This window comes from Syngnathus leptorhynchus, chromosome 7 (assembly GCF_054491065.1).
Source record: "Syngnathus leptorhynchus isolate UIUO chromosome 7, UIUO_Slep, whole genome shotgun sequence".
Classification (NCBI taxonomy): Eukaryota; Metazoa; Chordata; class Actinopteri; order Syngnathiformes; family Syngnathidae; genus Syngnathus; species Syngnathus leptorhynchus.
In genome coordinates, this window is record NC_141201.1 from 12,762,428 (window position 1) to 12,784,879 (window position 22,452).

General features: G+C 45.5%; 1 protein-coding gene across 1 annotated transcript in view; it reads right to left on the minus strand.

Moving 5' to 3' along the window:
* appbp2 (amyloid beta precursor protein (cytoplasmic tail) binding protein 2) overlaps positions 1-22,452 on the minus strand; it is a 134,090-nt gene that overhangs the window by 17,044 nt on the left and 94,594 nt on the right. The window contains 1 exon segment of the mRNA XM_085916750.1: positions 2,586-2,751. Within this exon segment, the coding sequence (XP_085772876.1) occupies positions 2,586-2,751 (166 nt within the window).

Here is a 22,452-nt window from a genome sequence, read left to right on the forward strand (position 1 = left end):
AAGAGCAGCGGACTGAGCACGCAGCCTTGGGGGGCCCCCGTGCTCAGCGTGATGCTGCCGGAGATGTTGTCGCCAACACGCACTACCTGAGGCCTCTGACAGAGGAAGTCCAGTAGCCAGTTGCAAAGGCAGGTACTGAGGCCCAGCTTGTCGAGTTTGCAGATGAGACGCTGTGGAACAATGGTGTTGAATGCAGAACTGAAGTCCACAAAGAGCAATCTCACATACGAGTCTGAGAGTGGAGGGCAGAGCAGATGGCATCCTCAGAGGACCGTTTGGCTCGGTACGCAAACTGGAATGGGTCTATGGTGGGGGGGGGGGACAGACCTGACATGCGCCATGAACAAGCCGCTCAAAGCACTTCATGATGATGGGTGTCAGTGCCACAGGGCGGTAGTCATTGAAGCAGGAAGAAGCAGGTTTTTTCGGCACAGGTATGATGGTGGCAGCCTTGAAACATGACGGGACAATGGCCTGCTGCAGGGAAATGTTAAAGATGTCCGTGAAGACATCCATCAGCTCCTCAGCGCAGTCCTTCAGCACTCGGCCCGGAATGTTGTCCGGGCCCGCCGCCTTACGGGTGTTGATAGCGGCAAGTGTCCTCCTCACGCAAACAGCAGAGAGGCACAGGGGCTTCTCGTTCCGAGGGGGAGGGGTCTTCAGCGGGCAAGTGCTGTTCTGAGCGTCGAAGCGAGCAAAGAAGCGGTTCAGTTCGTTGAGCAGAGGGACGTCGCCCTCACAGCTCTGCGGCGCGGGCTTGTAGTCCGTGATGGTCTGAATGCCTTGCCACAGGATCCGTGCGTCCCTGCTGTCTTTGAAGTGGACGGTAATCTTGGAAGAGAACAAACGCCTTTTTTGCTTCCTTGATGCCCCGGGACAGGTTCGCCCTAGCTGATCTCACGCTATATATTTAGGCATATATATATGCATACAAGTTATTTAAAACCTACTATAAGTAAACCGTAAATCTGTATTCTGGTTTACATATGACACGCCAGGAGATGCAATATGTTCACTGACTGATCCGTTGATGCACGGGAAGGCAGTTCACTCATTGACTCGTTCGCGAACGAGAAAGTCAGGATTCGTTCCCTCACTGATCCGTTCTCGCGATGAACTGGAAATGCAAATCACTCACTCACTGATTCATTCACTCACAGATTCGTTCATTGGTGAACGAGAAATGCAATTCACGACTCGTTCGTGAACAGGAAATGACTGTCACTGACTCGTAAAGTCCCTCCCCCATCTAACGCTCGCTGGCGCTGCTAATTGGTCGTTCACGAAGATTCACGAGTGAGTGAGTGAGTGAGTGAGTGAGTGAGTGAGTGAGTGAGTGAGTGAGTGAGTGAGTGAGTGAGTGAGTGACAGACAGAATTGCTGCTATGCCATTGCCAGCCGACACACGTTATGCCGTCATTGATGTTTTAATTTTGTATTTGTTGGCTTGTAGTTGATGGTGTTATTATACCGAATGTGTTTGTGTTTGAATAAAAGGTTGGAAAAAAAAACGTTATGCCGACGTTCGTGAACGGGAAGTGACGTCATTTTCTTCTTTGTTTTGTTTTACGGTGTGGTGGCACCAGCTTCAACGGGCATTACTGACACCTACTGGTTGAAGTCATATGACTTGAAAATTGAACGAATTACTTTAGGAAGTGATTCGTTCACTCTTGTTCACTGAAAGAAATTCGTTCTTTTGAACGAATCGTTCACTCACAACACTATCTCCCCGTGCCCGCGTGGGCTTTCTCCGGGCACTTCGCTTTCCTCCCACATCCCAAAAACATACTTGGTAGGCCGATTGAGGACTCCAACTTGTCCCTTGGTGTGAGTGAAAGTGTGAATGGTTGTACGTGTCTATGTGCCCTGCGATTGGCTGACAACCAGTTCAGGGTGTGCCCCGCCTACTGCCCGATGACCGCTGGGATAGCCTCTAGCACGCCCACGACCCCCGTGGGGATAAGCGGTATAGAAAATAGATGGATGGATTTCCCCCCAAAATGCGATTTATACTCCAGTGCGACTTATTTCTCCTTTATTATGCATTTTATGGCTGGTGCGACTTTTACTCCAGAGCGACTCATAGTCCAGAAAATACGGTACTAGTATTTTTTAGAATTAAAATGATCAAATTTGAAGGTGTTTAGCTGTCAGCTATTATTTAATTGCTTTTTCAATGTATGTTTTAAATTTTTGGTATTACTTCAGTACTTGTATCAAGGTATTTTATGCAGGTTTAGTATCAAACCATTGGTCATATGACAATATTATGCCACACACTGTGGCATTTCAGCATACAGACAGAAAACCATGCGAAAATGTCATGGATGAATTAATAAATTCAAGAGAGGTGTGCTGAGCGGGTGGCAATGTTAATTGCCCACTAGTGGCCACTTCTCCCCACAGCGCAGACATTGTTAGTAAATTCATTGATACATCTGTGGATGTTGCTCACTGTGGTCCAAGGAATGCTCAGGGAGTTTGTGTGAATGCTCAAACACATTGAAAATTAGAGGGGATTTTACTTGCGAGGCTGTTTTAAATTAGATGGAAAAAAGTAGAAAACAACAACACTGACTGACCTATAGATATGGAGCGCAGGTACAGCCTCTCTGCATCTTCATATTGGTTCATGTCATAGTTGTAAAGGGAGGCTAGATGACCCACAGATAGTGCCACCTCATAATCCTCATGGCCCAGAAGCTGCTCCTTAATTTGGATGGCTTTGATGTGCATCTCCTCTGCTTCCTAGTAAGAGTCATGATGTAAAATTAAATGCAAGGACACTGTTTATTCAACTAAAATAACAATAAATTGCCCTAAAAGCTTTTAGTATTGTTCATCTGTTTATACCTATATAATCAGCAGGCAAATAGGAACATGATGTACATGATGTCAAAGGGATTAGTTGTGGGTCATTCTTGGCGATGGTACTTTTTAATCATTTTACTTACAATAAATAAAATGAAACCATGCAAACATTAGATTGTGGTCTTTCTCCTAAAGCAAAGACAAAATAATGCCTCTATTTTTTTTTAAATACGCATTGACATTTTTGGGGAGGTGACAGACGTGTCATAACATATGACACAAATGACCCCCCCCCCCAAAAAAAAGTGTCCTTTTTTTCAGAAACCCAAATCTGGTCACCCTAGTAAAACATTAGTGATGTATACTTATGAAGCGTTTCCAAAACTTCATAAACAATTAACTAACGATGAAGGTAACATTAACAAATGTTTGTAAATCAGTTTGTTATAAGTTATTGTCTGTTAATATTATGTAAGTTGTTAATCATGAGTAACATGAGTAACATAAATTATTAAGAAGGGACCGTTATAAAGTATTAGTGTAGATTTACTGAAATATGATCAAATTAGAAGAACAAATTCATAAATGTTTGTAAAGGAGTAAGATATACCCTGTTTATGTTGGTAAAACATTGAAAATATATATGATATTTGTATACTACTTTTTAATTACCGTATTTTCCGTACCATGAGGCGCTTTGGGTTGAAAGGCGCAGACTTAATTGTAATTAATCCACACATAGGGTACAGCCCATCATAGAGTGCATGCATGCTCAGATTTACGGTAGACAAATAGATGTCACGGGAGCAAGACAGTCAGTTTGGTTGTACTTTATTCTACTGTTTAACCATGTACTCTACTGCACTAACATTATTGTTAATCAATATTCAGATGCAAATCCGTCCAACTTCTCATCTTCTGTATCCAAATCAAAGAGTTGGGCAATTTTGCCATTAAACATGCCAAGTTCCCTCTCGTCATTGTCTCGTCGTTGTCACGTTGCTCTTCTGCAATGATCCTGGCTTTCCAGAAGGCTTTAATTGTGCCTCGTAAGCATGTCTCTTTGTCTATGTCTATGCGATTTTAGAGTGTCCTAATGCTGTTTTCTTTGCACAAACGATAGCATTTATCTATCAATGGTGGCGGAGATACGTACTCTACGTGGTACGTCCAGTCCTCTGATTGGTTTACCGCCCTAATCTACATAAAACGTAGTGTCTTCTGATTGGTTTATTCAGTGCCTGTATATTATGTCTCTGTGTAGTGGAAGCCACAAAAAACTACTTTATTGATTTGCACAAACCAATTTATTTATTTACCAATGGCGGCGGAGGCATGTACTCCTCTACGTGTTACTAACACGGTCGGAATGGAGCAGGGCGACCAAATGCAGCTTGGACCAGGGTTTATTGAGGGAAAAGGGAATTGGAATGGAGGATGAAGGGGAACAGACAGACCAACTTGCAGACAGGAACAGAAACCAACAAGACAGGAGACGACAGACAAGAACAGAAAGCCGTGAACTACGAGAATAATATGACAGGGGAGTGAGAGGCAGACAGGACCTAAATACGCAACACGTAATGAGAGGCAGGTGACTGTGATTACACTGATCGCGGGCAGACACAGGAGGGGAGGGGCGAGTACACAGAGACGCGGACAGAAAGCATGACAACATGGACACGTAGTAGGATAACCGGGGACGAGTCGTGACAGTAGACCCCCCTCCCACAAGGGATGGCTCCCGATGTCCCAAACCCTCACACAGTGTGCGCGGGGGGGAGAGCGCACCAGTCTCAACGACCCCCGACTGGTCTGTGGCAGAGCCCCAGCTGTCAGCAACACAGTCTGAACCGCGCACAGCAGCAAACGGGGAAACAGAACCGCTCTTGGCAGAAACTCAGGAACAGTACCGCCCTTGGCGGAAACTCGGAAACAGAACCGCCCTTGGCGGAAACTCGGAAACAGAACCGCAATCGGTGGAAACTCGGGAACAGAACCGCAATCGGCGGCATACGGGGGGGGGAGTCAGAGCCGCAATCAGTGGCATTTGGGGAGTCAGAACCACAATTTGCGGCATTTGGGGAGTCAGAACAGCAATCGGCGGTATCTGGGGAGTCAGAACCGCAATCAGCGGCATTCAGGGAGGTGGAGCTGTGCGCAGCGGCAGGAGTCAGACATGATGCAGCCGTGGAAGCGGAGTCTGGTCCAGTGCTGATTGCGCTGGGACAAGGTCTGGTGACGGCCGTAGGTCCGGCGCCGCTGGCAGGAGGTCCGGCGACGGCTGCAGGTCCGGCGACGGCTGCGGGTCCAGCGACGCTGGGGCGGAGCCCGATGGCAACCGCGGGTCTGATGGCGCCGAGAGGAACTCTGATGGTGGCTGAGGGTTCAGCGTCGCTGGAGCTAAGTCCGACCGCGGCCGCAGAGCTGATGGCTCTGGAACAAGCTCCGACGACGGACGTGGATCTGGCGTTGTGGATGGGAATTGGTGGCGGAGGGTGATCCAGGCGCTGGTCGCTGAAGTGGTCGGATTATTCTGTCACGGATCGGAATGGAGCAGGGCGACCAAATGCAGCTTGGACCAGGGTTTATTGGGGGAAAGGGGTGTTGGAATAAAGGATGAAGGGGAACAGACAGTGGACAAACTAACATAACGGCCGAACAAAACAACAACGGGACTGACTGACGGACAGGGCTGGCTAACAGAAACAGAACTGACAGACAAAGACGTGGGACAAGAGACGAGAAAAGAAAAACATGGACGAGAATTATCTGACAGGGGAGTGAGAGGCAGACAGGATTTAAAATACGCAACAGGTAACGAGAGGCAGGTGACTGTGATTACACAGAGACGCGGACAGAAACCATGACAACATGGACACGTAGTAGGACGACCGGGGACGAGTCGTGACAGTTACTTCCAGTCCTCTGATTGTTTTTTTTTGCCCCGATTTACGTAAAACATAATGTCCTCTGATTGGTTCATCGGGTCTTCATATTACGCCTGTATATTACGGCAGCCACACAAAAAAACTTAACAGATTTGGGAATTTGGGCAACACAAAACGTGCACCTAATTAGAAGGCCCACCTTTGTTTTTGAGAAAATTAAAGGCTTTTAAGTGCGCCTTTTGGTGCGGAAAATACGGTGTTAAGTATTTACAAAGGTTTTTGCATCCTTTAATCTAAAGTGAGAACGCTTTCTCATATACAACAGCTTACTTCAAAATTGTGTAATTGACTTTCAACATTTACAAATGATCTGTTAATGTTTTCAAATGAGTTACTAAGCTTTTTGCATCCCTTAATCTAAAGTGAGAACACTTTCTCATATACAGCAACTTCAAAATGTTTAACTCACTCAACATTTACAAATGATCTGTGAATGTTTTCAAATGAGTTACTAAGATTTTTGCATTCCTTAATCTAAAGTGAGAACACTTTCTGATATACAACAGTTTACTTCAAAATGTTTAACTCATTAATAACATCATTCAACAACTAACGTCATTGCTGCCACAGTTCTTAAAAACTATTTCCACAAAGAATAGACAACTTAATCCAGAAACATTAACTATTAAGCGAAAACCACTATGGTTTTAGATAAAAAATGATCCACTTCTCTGGCAGGAATACAACTTGTGGAGGAAATTGTTATCACTATAGACAGAAAAGAATTTGCTGTCAGGACCTTGAATTATACATTTAAAAAAAGCTTTCAACACTATTGATCATTAATATACATTTAAACAATGTTAACTCAAACAAGCTAAAGATAACTGATGGGGTCACTCAAGGATCTGTGTTGAATAATTAATCCAATATAGATTGTATCTAATGTGGGTAAAGATATGAAAACAGTTGTATGTGGTTAAAGATGAAAACAGTTGTATTTGCTGATGACAAAACATTATATGGAATGGCTTCTGAGTTTGATGCAGATAAACTGTCTCTGAATCTAGTATGTACATCAAAGTACATAATCTTTGGCAGCAAAACACCAAATCAAAAGTACAGTAATCTTTCGCTACTTCGCGGTTCACCTATCGCAGCCTCGGTGAATCGCGGATTTTTATGAAAACAAATATTGCGGATGTATTCGGTGCATCGCGGATTTTTGCTTGGAGCGCGGGGCTTTGTCTGCCCATATGAATTTACATTACACTATTGGCCGGTAGGAGACCAAAGGGAACATGTTGGTCTGTATTCTTGCCAATAAATAAATTAGAGCTGTAAGAGCAGCTCCAACCAGGCTTTATTTCAATCTCCTGCTACGTATCCACTCCACTTCGTTTGTGTCAGCAGGCTCAGCAGCATCTCTGATTTGCGCTTCGTTTTGTTGTCACAAACGAGGCAGAACAACCAAATGCAACCAAAGTTTAAAGAAAACAAGGTCTAGAATACTGGCAGGCTGACGAGCCAGTCAGTGAGCTCGCGTCGTGCTTCATTAAAGCAGAAGGGCATAGCAAGCTTTTTAAAGCTATTTAAAAAGTATTTAAAGAGACAATAAATTGTTTAAAAGTCTAATAAAGTGTTTAAAAATAAAATTAAAAAGTCTTGTGCAGATGCCCTCGCACTGGGCCGCGTGGGCACGTCAGCCGGTCAACACAACACGAGCAGAGCGGAGCTGTTGCACGTTTACATTTGAAAAAGATGAGCGGTGTTGTGCCAAAGTAGGTTCCCTCGTGAAGATTTGTTTCCCCTGCCGCGGGAGTGCGCACGCCTTGTTTGGAAAGCGGTGGAAAGCAAAAAAACGATGCTGTATGGCGACAGCACTAGATTGTTTTAATAAAAACATTAAGAACATATGTTTGTGTCAATTTTCATTTTTAGAAAGGGTTTATTTCATTTGATTTCTTTAAGTTCATTCGCGTTCTGCCGTTGACACGAGGTACGTTCAAAGACCAATCGTACAGACGGAACACTCATTTGCTTCACCAAAAAGCAATGCTATAATTACGTGAGCTCTTTGCATAAACCTCGACGCAAATGAGCTGCACTTTTTGGGGAGCATTACATGCTACAAGGAGTATATATTACAAAGGAGACCTTATACTTCATTGTGATCATCATTAATCCATTTTTATTATTCAGGTGTTTTCAAAGAAACTTAATTTTGTCGCATTTATGAAACTGCATTAATCCATCCATCTTCTTCCGCTTATCCGGGGTCGGGTCGCGGGGTCAGCAGCTTTAGGAGGGACTCCCAGACCTCCCTCTCCCCAGCCACTTCATCCAGCTCATCCCGGGGATCCCAAGGCGTTCCCAGGCCAGCCGAGAGACATAGTCTCTCCAGCGCGTCCTGGGTCGTCCCCGGGGTCTCCTACCGGTGGGACATGCCCGGAAGACCTCCCCAGGCAGGCGTCCAGGAGGCATCCTGATGAAATGCCCGAGCCACCTCATCTGGCTCCTCTCAACGTGGAGGAGCAGCGGCTCTACTCCGAGTTTCTCCCGGATGACCAAGCTTCTTACCCTATCTCTAAGGGAGAGCCCGGACACCCTGCGGAGGAAACTCATTTCGGCCGCTTGTATCCTGGATCTCGTTCTTTCGGTCACGACCCATAGCTCGTGACCATAGGTGAGGGTATCTGCGTAGATCGACCGGTAAATCAAGAGCTTTCCCATTTGGCTCAGCTCTCTCTTCACCACTCTGGCATCGGTGATACAGGGACCGAACCGCCCTTATCAGTTGGCTCGGCACCCCGTACTCCCGAAGCACCCTCCAGAGAACCTCCCGAGGGACACGGTCGAACGCCTTCTCCAAGTCCACAAAACACATGTGGACTGGTTGGGCGAACTCCCATGCACCCTCGAGGATCCTGCTGAGGGTGTAGAGCTGGTCCACTGTTCCACGGCCAGGACGAAAGCCACACTGCTCCTTCTGAATCCAAGGCTTGACCTCCCGATGGATCCTCCTCTCCAGCACCCCTGAATAGACCTTACCAGGGAGGCTGAGGAGTGGGATTCCCCTGTAATTGGAACACACCCTCCGGTCCCCCTTCTTAAAGAGGGGAACCACCACCCCAGTCTGTCAATCCAGAGGCACCGTCCCCGATGTCCATGCAATGCTGTAGAGGCGTGTCAGCCACACAACATCCAGAGCCTTTAAGAACTCCGGGCGGATCTCATCCACCCCCGGAGCCTTGCCACCGAGGAGTTTTTTAACTACCTCAGTGACTTCGACCTCCGAGATTGGAGAGTCCGCCTCAGAGTCTTCAGGCCCTGCTTCCACAATGGAAGGCATGTCGGTGGAATTGAGGAGGTCTTCGAAGTATTCCCCCCACCGACTCACGACATCCCGAGTCGAGGTCATCAGCACACCATCTCCACTGTAAACAGTGTTGACCATGCACTACTTCCCCCTCCTGAGACGCCGGATGGTGGACCAGAATTTCCTCGAAGCCGTCCGGAAGTCATTCTCCATCGCCTCGTCAAACCCCTCCCACGCCCGGGTTTTTGCCTCAGCAACCGCCGAAGCCGCGTTCCGCTTGGCCATCCGGTGGTACCTGTCAGCTGCCTCCGGAGTCCCGCAGGCCAAAACAGCCCTACAGGACTCCTTCAGCTTGACGGCATCCCTTACCGCCGGTGTCCACCAGCGGGTTCGGGGATTGCCGTCACGACAGGCACCAACAACCTTACGGCCACAGCTCCAGTCGGCTGCCTCAACAATGGAGGCGCGGAACATGGTCCACTCGGACTCAATATCCCCCACCTCCCCCGGGACGTGGGAAAAGCTCTGCCGGAGGTGGGAGTTGAAGCTCTTCCTGACAGGGGATTCTGCCAGACGTTCCCAGCAGACCTTCACAGAGCGTTTGGGTCTGCCAGGTCGGACCGGCATCTTCCCCCACCATCAGAGCCAACCCACCACCGGGTGGTGATCAGTTGACAGCTCCGCCTCTCTCTTCACCCGAGTGTCCAAAACATGCGGCCGCAAATCCGATGACACGACTACAAAGTCGATCAACGAACTGTGGCCTAGGGTGTCCTGGTGCCAAGTGCACACACGGACACCCTTATGCTTGAACATGGTGTTCATTATAGAAAATCCGTGTCGAGCACAGAAGTCCAATAATAGAACACCGCTCGGGTTCAGATCGGGGGGGGGGGGCGTTCCTCCCAATCACGCCCTTCCAGGTCTCACTGTCATTGCCCACGTGAGCATTGAAGTCACCCAGTAGAACGATGGAGTCCCCAGAAGGAGCGCTCTCCAGCACTTCCTCCAGGGACTCTAAGAAGGGTGGGTACTCTGAGCTGCCGTTCGGTGTATAGACACAAACAACAGTCAGGAACTGTCCCCCCACCCGAAGGCGGAGGGAGGCTACCCTCTCGCTCACCGGGGTGAACCCCAATGTGCAGGCGCCCAGCCGGGGGGCAAGAAGTATGCCAACACCTGCTCGACGCCTCTCACCGTGGGCAACTCCAGAGTGGAAGAGAGTCCAGCCCCTCTCGAGAGGGCTTGTACCAGAGCCCAAACTATGTGTGGAGGCAAGTCCGACTATGTCTAGTCGGAACCTTTCTGCCTCACATACCAGCTCGGGCTCCTTTCCAGGCAGAGGTGACATTCCATGTCCCCAGAGCCAGCCTCTGCAGCCGGGGATTGGACCGCCAAGGTCCCCGCCTTTGGCCGCCGCCCAGCTCACTTTGCACCCGACCCCTTTGGCCCCTCCTACAGGTGGTGAGCCCATGGGAAGGGGGACCCATATTTTCTTTTCGGGCTATGCCCGACCGGATTCCATGGGCAAAGGTCCGGCCACCAGGCGCTCACCTTCAAGCCCCACCTCCAGGCCTGGCACCAGAGAGGGGCCCCGGTGACCCACGTCCGGGCGAGGGAAAACTAGGTCCAAATATTTTACTTGTCATAGGGGTCTTCTGAGCCGTGCTTTGTCTGGCCCCTCACCTAGGACCCTTCTGCCATGGGTGACCCTACCAGGGGCATGAAGCCCCAGACAACATGGCTCCTAGGATCATAGGGGCACGCAAACCCCTCCACCACGATAAGGTGACGGACTCACGGAGGGGAATTTGCATTAATATGCATTATAATTAAATGCTGACACTACAGCAATGTAAAAAGTGGGGATAAAAATTGTAACAGGAACTCAATAAAAGTGTTTTTACATGTTTGAAAAGCTAAACCAATACATATTTTAGGAGAGTGTTATATTACAAATGTTCAAGTCAGAATTCATATTGGTTGAGCAATCGCTGATGTCAATTTCACAAGACTTAAATGACAAATTGAATTATTGTTATGGTTGTGGAAGGAGAATAAACAGGCTGTAAAATTGCTTATAAATGGCAGTTTAGAAGATGAATAAAGGAATGAAATTTGAATGAATCAGATGTATTTTTATTCATGAATATAACAGTTTATACAGTCTACCTTGACATTTTTAGAGGATGTGGTCCACCTCATCCTCATGACTCTGTTCCTCCTCATTTATTTTTGATATCTTTATTTCGAGCATCCAAAACAAAAAAGAAAAAGAAACAAAACAAATAACACTTTCAAGTGCCATATATAAGTCCATACAACAAACAAACAAAAAATAAACTAACAATCAGAAAAAATAATTCAATACATAAATCATAATAATAATACATAAATAAATAAATCAATAAAAAATGCTCGAAAAGGAGTAGGTGGAAGCATAGCTTTTTAGATTTCTACCCCTTTCTCACTTTATCCATTAAACCAATGATTCAACATATACTGTAATTCTACAACAGAACACAAGTAGACACACTTTTACATTTGTTTTTCTGCTTAATTTTTACTTGTATGTTGCCCTTTGGCACTTTTAGCCTTTGTACCCACTAAACAACATGTTTGTACATTCTTTTAAACTGGTGGATATTTGGACTTTGCTTGAGTTCCTCACTTAGATTGTTCCATAGTTTGACCCCGGTTACAGTTATACAGAAACCTTTTAAGGTTGTTCTTATGTTTAAGATTTTGAAGTTGTGATTCCCCCTTAACTTATAACCTCCCTTCCGATTCCTAAATAAGTTTTGGATATTTTCTGGTAGTTGTTTTGCTTTTGCCCTATACATGACGATTGCTGTTTGATAAGATACTATGTCAGTGAATTTCAATAGTTTGGATTGTATGAAAAGTGGATTTGTGTGTTCCAAGTAGTTGACTTTATGAATAGTCCTTATTGCTCTTTTCTGCAGAATGATAAGTGGCTGTAGTGAAGTTTTATAAATATTCCCCCAAACCTCAGCACAGTAATGCAAATAGGGCAAGACAAGAGAACAATAAAGTGTACAAAGTGAACGATAATCCAGTAATTCTTTTGCTTTGTATATGACTGCCATGCTTCTTGAAATTTTAGACTTTACGTGTTTGATGTGTGGCTTCCATCTATTATAACCCCAAGAAATTTGTTTTCCTGCACTCTTTCAATTTCAGTCCCAACATAAAGATACAAATAGAAATCTATTTGTATCTTTATGTTCTTTTTGCCAAATACCATAAACTTGGTCTGACTTACATTTAATGATAATTTGTTCCAGTCGAACCACATTTTAATTTTTTTCATTTCCTAATTCAACACTGATTCCACTTGTTGAATGTTATCACCCGAACAAAAGATATTTGTGTCATCTGCAAAATTTACGAGTTTTAGTTCTTTAGAGACTTTGCACATGTCATTTATATACAAAATAAATACTTTTCAGGTGGTTCTCCCGAGTATTTGCGAATTGGTTTTGGCTCTTTAAACAGCTTTTGTCTTGTGTAGTCTCCCAACATTTTAAACATGCTGTTGTGACTGTTTTTTGCTTTTAAATTCATTTTCTTGTGTATTTGGAGATTTCTTGAGTCTAGAAAAGTATAATATATACCTCCAAATGCTGCAGAGATACTTTTATGACCTGTTTGGGGGGCTATTTTTTACTCCGTTTACTTTTCTCCGTTTTCTATTACCATATTTTTTGGATTAAAAGTCGCTCCAGAGTACAAGTCGCATCAGCCATAAAATGCACAATAAAGAGGAAAAAAACATATATGTCGCATCGGAGTTTAAGTTGCATTTTGGGGGAAATATATTTGACAAAATCCAACACCAGAACAGACGAACCAGCAACAAGAGGCTAAACGATACAGTATGCTAACATGACATACACACAAACGAGGAGCTGAGAACGGGCCTGACGTAACATTAACAGTTATCCAAATAACTATAACATAAATAACACCTTTATCAAACCATCTGTGTCACTCCAAATCATTAAATCCATCGATCGAATTCTTCATTCTTTATGTGAACAACGCCGCGTCTGTGCTGCGCCGCTGACGTCGTCAGTTGCAGTTCAAATTATTCCACAGGCCAATAAAACGATATATAAACTATATATCAAATAACTATAATATAAACAACAATTTTATCAAACCATCTGCATCACTCCAAATGATTAAATCCATCGATCTAATTCTTCATCCTTTATCCGTATTTTTCGGACTAAAAGTCACTCTGGAATATAGGTCGCATTAGCCATAAAATGCACAATAACGTGAAAAAAACATATATAAGTCGCTCCGGAGTATAGGTCGCATTTTGGGGGAAATTTATTCGACAAAATCCAACACCAAGAACAGACATGAATGAAACGATAGGTATGCTAACGTGACATAAACACAAACGAAGAGCTGAGAATGGGCCTGACGTAACATTCAGAGTTACTCTAATAACACTTACATAAATACACGTTTATAAAACCATCTGTGTCACTCCAATTCATTAAATCCAAAGATCGTTCTTTATGTAAACAATGCCGCGTATGCGCCGTATATGCGCCGCATATGTGCCGCGCCGCTGACGTCGAACTTGTAATTTGCATTTCTAATTGTTCCACAGACCCATATAACGATACATAAAATATATTTCAAATAGCTATCATATTACAACAATATTATAAAACCATCTGTGTCACTTCAAATCATTAAATCCATCCTCTAATTCCTCATCCTTTGTAAACAACGCCACGCGTGCGCCCTGACGTCAGCCTCGTCGTTATTCCACAGATCTAGTATATAACTATATTGTAGCGTTAACAAAGTTAACTTCCAGGCGTGCGGTGGCGTGGACTTCCATCCCCGGAGGTGGCATTTCCAGCCATGGAGGTGGAAGAGAGCTCCATAGTATAGGCCCGGGCGTGCATAAGTCATGTCCGAGCCCCATCCACCGTCCCTGGACATCCACCCGGTCGAGTGCCAGCCCCCGACTTCCATCCACGGAGGTGAAAGAGAGCTCCGTAGAGTAGGACCGGGCGTGCATAAAAGCCATGTCCAAACCCCATCCACCGTCCCTGGACAGCCACCCGGCCAAGCGCCGGCCCCCGACTTCCATCCATGGAAGTGAAAGAGAGCTCCGTCGAGTCGGACCGGGCGTGCGTAAAAGCCATAATAGTTTTTCAAACCTTCTGTGTCACTCCGAATCATTAAATCCTTCAAAGTCTTCATCCTCCGTGTCACTTACAAATAAAGCCGCTGATGATGCCGGTCGTACGTGGGGCCCTTCGTCATCTTCGTCATCCCGTGACTGAATCTTTGTCCTTTATGTAAACAACCGCCGTGCCGCTGACGTCACTTGAAATACAAATTACAGCAATCCCTTGCAACATCGTGTTTCGTTTATTTTTATCGTTTTAGTTTCGTAATTTTGAACATTTGTGAAAAAATTCACATATAAGTCGCTCCTCAGTATAAATTGCCCCCCCCCACCCAAACTAAGAAAATAAAACGCAATTTATAGTGCGAAAATTACGTTAAACAACGCCACGTGTGCGCTGCGCCGCTGACGTCGTCAGTTGCAGTTCAAATTGGCGAGTAATCCCTCGATACATCGCGGTTCGTTTATCGCGGTTTCACTACATTGGGATTTTTTAATTTTGATAATTTGTGAATAATTACATATAAGTCGCTCCTAAGTATAAGTCGTCCCCCCACCCAAACTATGAAGAAAAAAAACGCGATTTATATTCCAAAGAATGCGCTACGTATTTTTATCTATTACATTACATCCGTTGGGGTGGGACATACCAAACAAGGTAATGGGTGTTGCCAAACGGTTTCACAAATCCGCCATTTTTATTACTTTGAGAAACTTTTGAGTCCAAACAACTCAAGGATGCTGAAGTGTAGAGATCAAAATGTTCTGTTGTTGGATGCATTAATTCACAAATATCATTGCACTGTCCTCCAACATCAGAACCTCAAAGAAATGCCTGGTCAAATTTCATTTTTCAAGAAGTGTTCCCACATCTGTGGGCAAAATCCTACTTGTTCAGTAGGAGTGTTTCAGAAATCTTTTGTCAGTATCAAGAAGGATTTGCCGAAAGGCTTCGTTTCATTGATGGTAAAGTTCTTTTAATCTATGGAAACGATGGACAAAGAAAAGCGGTAAACTTGAGATGACAAAAGTAATAAACTGTATTTCACTTCAATAATATTGCGTGTCTATGCACTCGTTTTCATAGCATTAGTGTCAGTCTTTCTGCTGAATTTGGAGCTGTGCGTTCTATGTTTTCACTTCTTGTGGCTGTATTTTGAGTAATTGTATCAGATGACTTGCATCGATTATTCTTGGGGAACACAATAATGTGTTAAATGCTTTCATTAGCTTCTTACTAACGCTCGCGGTAGCATTAGTTCACTTCGTAACTTCAAAGTTAAAGTCATCTTTATTGTCAATATCTTCACATGCCAAGACACACAAAGAGATCAAAATTGCGTTACCCACTATCCTACGGTGACAAGACATATAACAAAACATCCAAAAAAGGCAACACAAAAAGTACCGTAGTCACGGTTTTTGTAATAGTTTGGGTGGGGGGGCGACTCCGTGGATGGAAGTCGGGGGCCGGCGCTCGGCCGGGTGGCTGTCCGGGGACGGTGGATGGGGCTCAGACATGGCTTTTACGCACGCCCGGTCCCATTTATGAAGCTCTCTTACACCTCCGTGGCTGGAAGTTCAGTAGTTGTTGGCTTGTTGAACTCTTGTTTTGTTAAATAAAGAGCCGTTTACCAAACCCACGTCTTTCCTGGTACTTTGTTAACGCAAAAATATCGTTATATACTAGATCTCTGCAGCGCACGTGCGGCGTTGTTGACATAAAGAACGAGGAATTTGATTGATGGATTTAATGATTTGGAGTGACACAGATGGTTTGATAATATTGTTGTTATATAAACCCACGTCTTTCCTGGTACTTTGTTAACGCTAAAACATAGTTATATATACTAGATCTCTGCAGCGCACACGCGGAGTTGTTGACATAAAGAACAAGGAATTTGATTGATGGATTTAATGATTTGGAGTGACACAGATGGTTTGATAATATTGTTGTTATATAAACCCACGTCTTTCCTGGTACTTTGTTAACGCTACAACATAGTTATATCCTAGATCTCTGCAGCGCACGCGCGGCGTTGTTGACATAAAGAACGAGGAATTTGATCAATGGATTTAATGATTTGGAGTGACACAGATGTTTTGATAATGTTGTAATATGATAGTTATTTGAAATATACTTTATATATCGTTATATGGGTCTGTGGAATCATTAGAAATGCAACTTACAACGGGTCCGACGTCAGCATATGTGGCGCATACGTGGCATTTTTTACATAAAGCACGATCGATGGATTTAATGAAATGGAGTGACACAGATGGTTTGATAAACATGTTATTTATGTAATACTTACTTGAATAACTCTGAATGTTACGTCAGGCCCGTTCTCAGCTCCTCGTTTGTGTATATGTCACGTTAGCATACCGTATTGTTTAGCCTGTTGTTGCTGGTTCATGTCAGTTTTTGGTGTTGGATTTTGACAAATAAATTTGCCCCAAAAGTGCGACTTATACTCTGGTGCGACTTATATGGGTTTTTTTTCACTTTATTGTGCATTTTATGGCTGGTGCGACTTATACTTCAGAGCGGCTTATAGTCCGAAAATTACGGTAAAAACATACAATACACATACAATGAATAAACAAGGGTGACGAATAAATATAAATAAATAAACAATAAGAGGAGCAAAAATGGAGCAAGTGTGCATTCAGCAGACAGTCAGAATATAGCGCGAGAGTAGTGCAAGGCAGCCAACGCGGCCCAAAAGGTCAGGACGTTATGCAGCCGAGGGCGGAGAGAGTTCAGGATCCTAACAGCCTGGAGTATGAAGCTGTTGGTGAGTCTGGTGGTGCGAGAGCGCAGGCTTCTTCCCAGAGGGCAGCAGATCAAACAAAGTTGTGCAGCAGTAGACCGGCATATTCGCTGTCAACTTCATCTAGCAATTCACGGAACTGGCAGTGGTTTAATGCTTTTGCAATTATTTTGTTCATAATATGGATGACAAGGTTCATTACCTCCATACACTCCGGTGGGAATGTTTACGCACACAGCGTCTCTTGGTGCAATACGCAATGGAATGCAAGCAAATTTCGATCCAATGCTTTCTGTCGTAAAGCCACAAACGTTTGCGACCCTCTCATACTCGGTGCGCCATCTGTACTGACTGATATTAGGTGGCCAGTGTGTATCTCTGTCATTTAAACATTGCAGCAGAGCCTCGCAGATGTCTTTCCCCCCCCGTGTTTGGCCTTTTAGTCGTATCAATTTCTTCTTGCAGCCCATTAAAATTCACGTAACTGCATAGCAGAGCTGTCTGTTCGATATCTGTCACATCATACGACTCATCACAGGCAATTGAGAAAGCTGGAGCTGAATGTCCTTGAGATGCAATCCACTTCTTGAAACAGTATTTTCGTTCCTCAAATTGCACCTTTCCTCTCAGTTCCAACTGGGTAATCGGTAGCAAATTTAGCATGCTTTAGCTGAAAATGTTGCTCCAAATTGCTCTTCTTGTTATATTTGACAACTTCTCATTGTAAATCAAACATTCAGGCAATCCTTCAGCATTGGCAATGAAAGCAAATAGTTGAGTCGATTCTTTTTCAACCCTCTGTTCTCATCAGCAATCTTTTTCTTTTTGCCTTTTGAATCCATGGCCCGTCACTCACACACCTGTTTGTTTTCAATTCGCCTGTACTTTGTCGCTTGCTATGACGCAATTTTGCACCATTCTGAAATTCAGTATTTTTAATATATTTAGAACTGTTTGTGTCATGATTACCATCAAAAAAACATATTTAAAAAAACAAAACAACACTTTTTTTTTCCATTTTCATGCATTTTTGCAAGAGCTCCAGAGAGCGGTGAGGGGTGTGCTAAAGAGCAGCGTGCGGCTCTGGAGCCGCGGGTAGCCGACCCCTGAACTAGAGGATGCAATTCCTGTAGAAATTGCATGTGAAGGTGAAGAAGCTGAATAAAAAACTTTGGAAACGCTACCAAATGATGTCAGATGACAGTGAATGACAGAAAATATTATACAATGACTGGGAATGAGCTGAAAATGTTGAAGTTGGAACAGTACAAATTGGTAAAAAATTAGGAAACTCCAGGTGAATATATAAATATTTAGAAAGACCAGAAAAAGAGAAAAAAACAGTAAGCGAGAATACGAGTAGGCGATAAAATTACCGTAAATTTCGGGCTATAAACCGCACTGGACTACAAGCCGCACTTGCTTAAATCTGTGTTTTTGTTTTGTTTTATACTCATATAAGGCGCACCGGACTATAAGCCGCACGTGCGCAGGAGTTATTTACAAAGAAAGACAGTACACAGAAAGCCTTTTTAAAGTTTTAATCACATTAACATTTCGTTGTAAACACAGAAGTAACAACACTAGCTGGGCTAAAGGTTTAATAGCGTTAACATTTCACTGTTAACACGGAAGTAACAGCACTAGCTGGGTTAAAGTTTTAATAACTTTAACATTCTGTTGTAAACACGGAAGTAACAGCACTAACTAGGCGGGTAAAAAAAAAACATACCATCAATCAATCAATCAATCAATCAATCAATCAATCAAGTCAAGTTTATATAGCCCTAAATCACAAGCAGTCTCAAAGGGCTCTGTCCTCTGCATTTAACCCATCCCCATGTGATTTTGATCCATCCCCTGGGGGAGAGGGGAGCAGTGAGCAGCAGCGGCGCCGCGCTCGGGAATCATTTTTGGTGATCTAACCCCCCAATTCCAACCCTTAACCAACCAGTTAACAAAGTCACTGAGAGCCGTGTTTGTCTTCCTCCTGTCCACTGAAACCAGCAAAATCTTCCTCCTCAGTGTCCGATTGGAATAGCACCAGATGTACGCCGCAACACTCTTTCTCATCCTCTCGTTTGTTGTCACTTTAATTGTCACTCTCGTCCTGAGGCAAATTCACTCTGAGCTTGTGCTCTCCTCTCCGTCACGCAGCAGGCTTTTCGAAACCTGTTGGTAATGGTGTTTTTTTTCACACTGCTCCACGCTGTCAGGATCCACTGGCAGACTTGTGCGAAAGTTGCTCTTCGCATGCGTCCAGTTTTTGTAAACAATTTCTCGCCGCTGGTCATCCAAGCCTCCCATTGAAGTCGGAGGGCCACTTTCAATCGATTAATTTATTCAAAGTTTACGTGCAAGAGCTCTGTTCCCTTCTTTATGAGCCAGCTCACTGGATTTTAACTTGAAAGCTGCATCATACGCACGCCTTCCAGTGTCTTCCATCATTGGGCTCTGTTTACGCTAACTTTCCTCGTGCACAACGCGCCATTACTTTCTTCCTTGACGCATATATTCCACCTCTCTCACTCTTACCTTTTCTGCTCGAGCCCTCCCTGAAAAAAATGCATGAAAAGTTGCCGCATGATTGCGTAAGGTTTTTCATGTTTAATTACCATTTGTAAGAGAATATACACAAAGATGATTGTCAGGAAAGAGATTCTAATTTGGGACACATAACTTTTATTAACATAACAGCACAACAGCGGTCCACAGCCTTTTTATGAGTGTATAAGTCATGTATTAGTCATGAGAAAAATCACGGAAACAAAACTATATAAGCCACACCGGTCTATAAGCCGCAGGGTTCAGAATTTGAGAAAAAAGTAGCGGTTTATAGTCCGTAATTTACTGTAGTTCGCGAGAAAAAAACGTAAGCGAGAACGTAGAGAATATCACAGCCTGTATGTCACTGAATTGGGAACACCCTATTGACCCGGGCCCCCTGGCATCTTATCTAAACCCAACAGTCTCAAATTTGGGTTTAAATTAGACCAGTAAATCAGTGCTGTTTTAAATGCAGCTTTTTTCATCTTAGGCAGCTGGCTAAGATTCCTTTCTTTCTCAACAGCACTTAGAAAGATACTGATGAGCTAGATACTTTATTGATCCCAGAGGGGAAATTAAGTTGCCAGCAGTATCCACACCCAAGTGCGGGCACACAAGAAAGGTTAAAGAACAGATATGCAGTAGTTGCAAAACTTATAAAACATGCAAAATATTATGCATTATTAATTAAATACATAACGAAACAACTAGATATTATAATCATTGGACACGACAAAAAAACGTCCTTAAATGTTAGGCAACCACCCCACCTGTTCCTTTTTAAAACTTGTTTAAAGACCCTTCACCTTCACCTTCATCTTCTTCCGCTTATCCGGGGTCGGGTCGCGGGGGCAGCAGCTTTAGGAGGGACTCCCAGACCTCCCTCTCCCCAGCCACTTCCTCCAGCTCATCCCGGGGGATCCCAAGGCGTTCCCAGGCCAGCCGAGAGACGTAGTCTCTCCAGCGCGTCCTGGGTCGACCCCGGTGTCTCCTACCGGTGGGACATGCCCGGAACACCTCAGGGAGGCGTCCAGGAGGCATCCTGATGAGATGCCCGAGCCACCTCATCTGGCTCCTCTCAACGTGGAGGAGCAGCGGCTCTACTCCGAGTCTCTCCCGGATGACCGAGCTTCTCACCCTATCTCTAAGGGAGAGCCCGGACACCCTGCGGAGGAAACTCATTTCAGCCGCTTGTATCCTGGATCTCGTTCTTTCTGTCACGACCCATAGCTCGTGACCATAGGTGAGGGTAGGAGCGTAGATCGACCGGTAAATCGAGAGCTCTGCCATTTGGCTCAGCTCTCTCTTCACCACGACGGACCGATACAGAGTCCGCATTACTGCCGACGCTGCACCGATCCGCCTGTCGATCTCGCGCTCCATCCTGCCCTCACTCGTGAACAAGACCCCAAGATACTTGAACTCCTCCACTTGCGGCAGGATCTCATCCCCGATCCGGAGAGGGCATTCCACCCTTTTCCGACCGAGGACCATGGACTCGGATTTGGAGGTGCTGACCCTCATCCCGACCGCTTCACACTCGGCTGCGAACCGCTCCAGTGAGAGCTGGAGATCACGGACTGAAGAAGCCAACAGCACCACGTCATCTGCAAAAAGCAGTGACGCAATGCTGAGGTCCCCAAACCGGACCCCCTCAACGCCTCGGCTGCGCCTAGAAATTCTGTCCATAAAAATTATGAACAGAATCGGTGACAAAGGGCAGCCTTGGCGGAGTCCAACCCTCACTGGGAACGAATCCGACTTACTGCCGGAAATGCGGACCAAACTCTGGCATCGGTGATACAGGGACCGAACCGCCCTTATCAGTTGGCTCGGCACCCCATACTCCCGAAGCACCCTCCAGAGAACCTCCCGAGGGACACGGTCGAACGCCTTCTCCAAGTCCACAAAACACATGTCGACTGGTTGGGCGAACTCCCAAGCACCCTCGAGGATCCTGCCGAGGGTGTAGAGCTGGTCCACTGTTCCACGGCCAGGACGAAAGCCACACTGCTCCTCCTGAATCCGAGGTTCGACCTCCCGACGGATCCTCCTCTCCAGCACCCCTGAATAGTCCTTACCAGGGAGGCTGAGGAGTGTGATTCCCCTGTAATTGGAACACACCCTCCGGTCCCCTTCTTAAAGAGGGGAACCACCACCCCAGTCTGCCAATCCAGAGGCACCGTCCCCGATGTCCACGCAATGCTGTAGAGGCGTGTCAGCCATGAGAGCCCCACATCATCCAGAGCCTTTAAGATCTCCGGGCGGATCTCATCCACCCCCGGGGCCTTGCCACCGAGGAGTTTTTTAACTACCTCAGTGACTTCGACCTCCGAGATTGGAGAGTCCGCCTCAGAGTCCCCAGGCCCTGCTTCCACAATGGAAGGCGTGTCGGTGGAATTGAGGAGGTCTTCGAAGTATTCCCCCCACCGACTCACGACATCCCGAGTCGAGGTCAGCAGCACACCATCTCCACTGTAAACAGTGTTGACCGTGCACTGCTTCCCCCTCCTGAGACGCCGGATGGTGGACCAGAATTTCCTCGAAGCCATCCGGAAGTCATTCTCCATGGCTTCGCCAAACTCCTCCCACGCCCGAGTTTTTGCCTCAGCAACCGCCGAAGCCGCGTTCCGCTTGGCCATCCGGTACTTGTCAGCTGCCTCCGGAGTCCCGCAGGCCAAAAAGGCCCTATAGGACTCCTTCTTCAGCTTGACGGCATCCCTTACCGCCGGTGTCCACCACCGGGTTCGGGGATTGCCGCCATGACAGGCACCAACAACCTTACGGCCAAAGCTCCGGTCGGCTGCCTCAACAATGGAGGCGCGGAACAAGGTCCACTCGGACTCAATGTCCCCCGCCTCCCCCGGGACGTGGAAAAAACTGCCGGAGGTGGGAGTTGAAGCTCTTCCTGACAGGGGATTC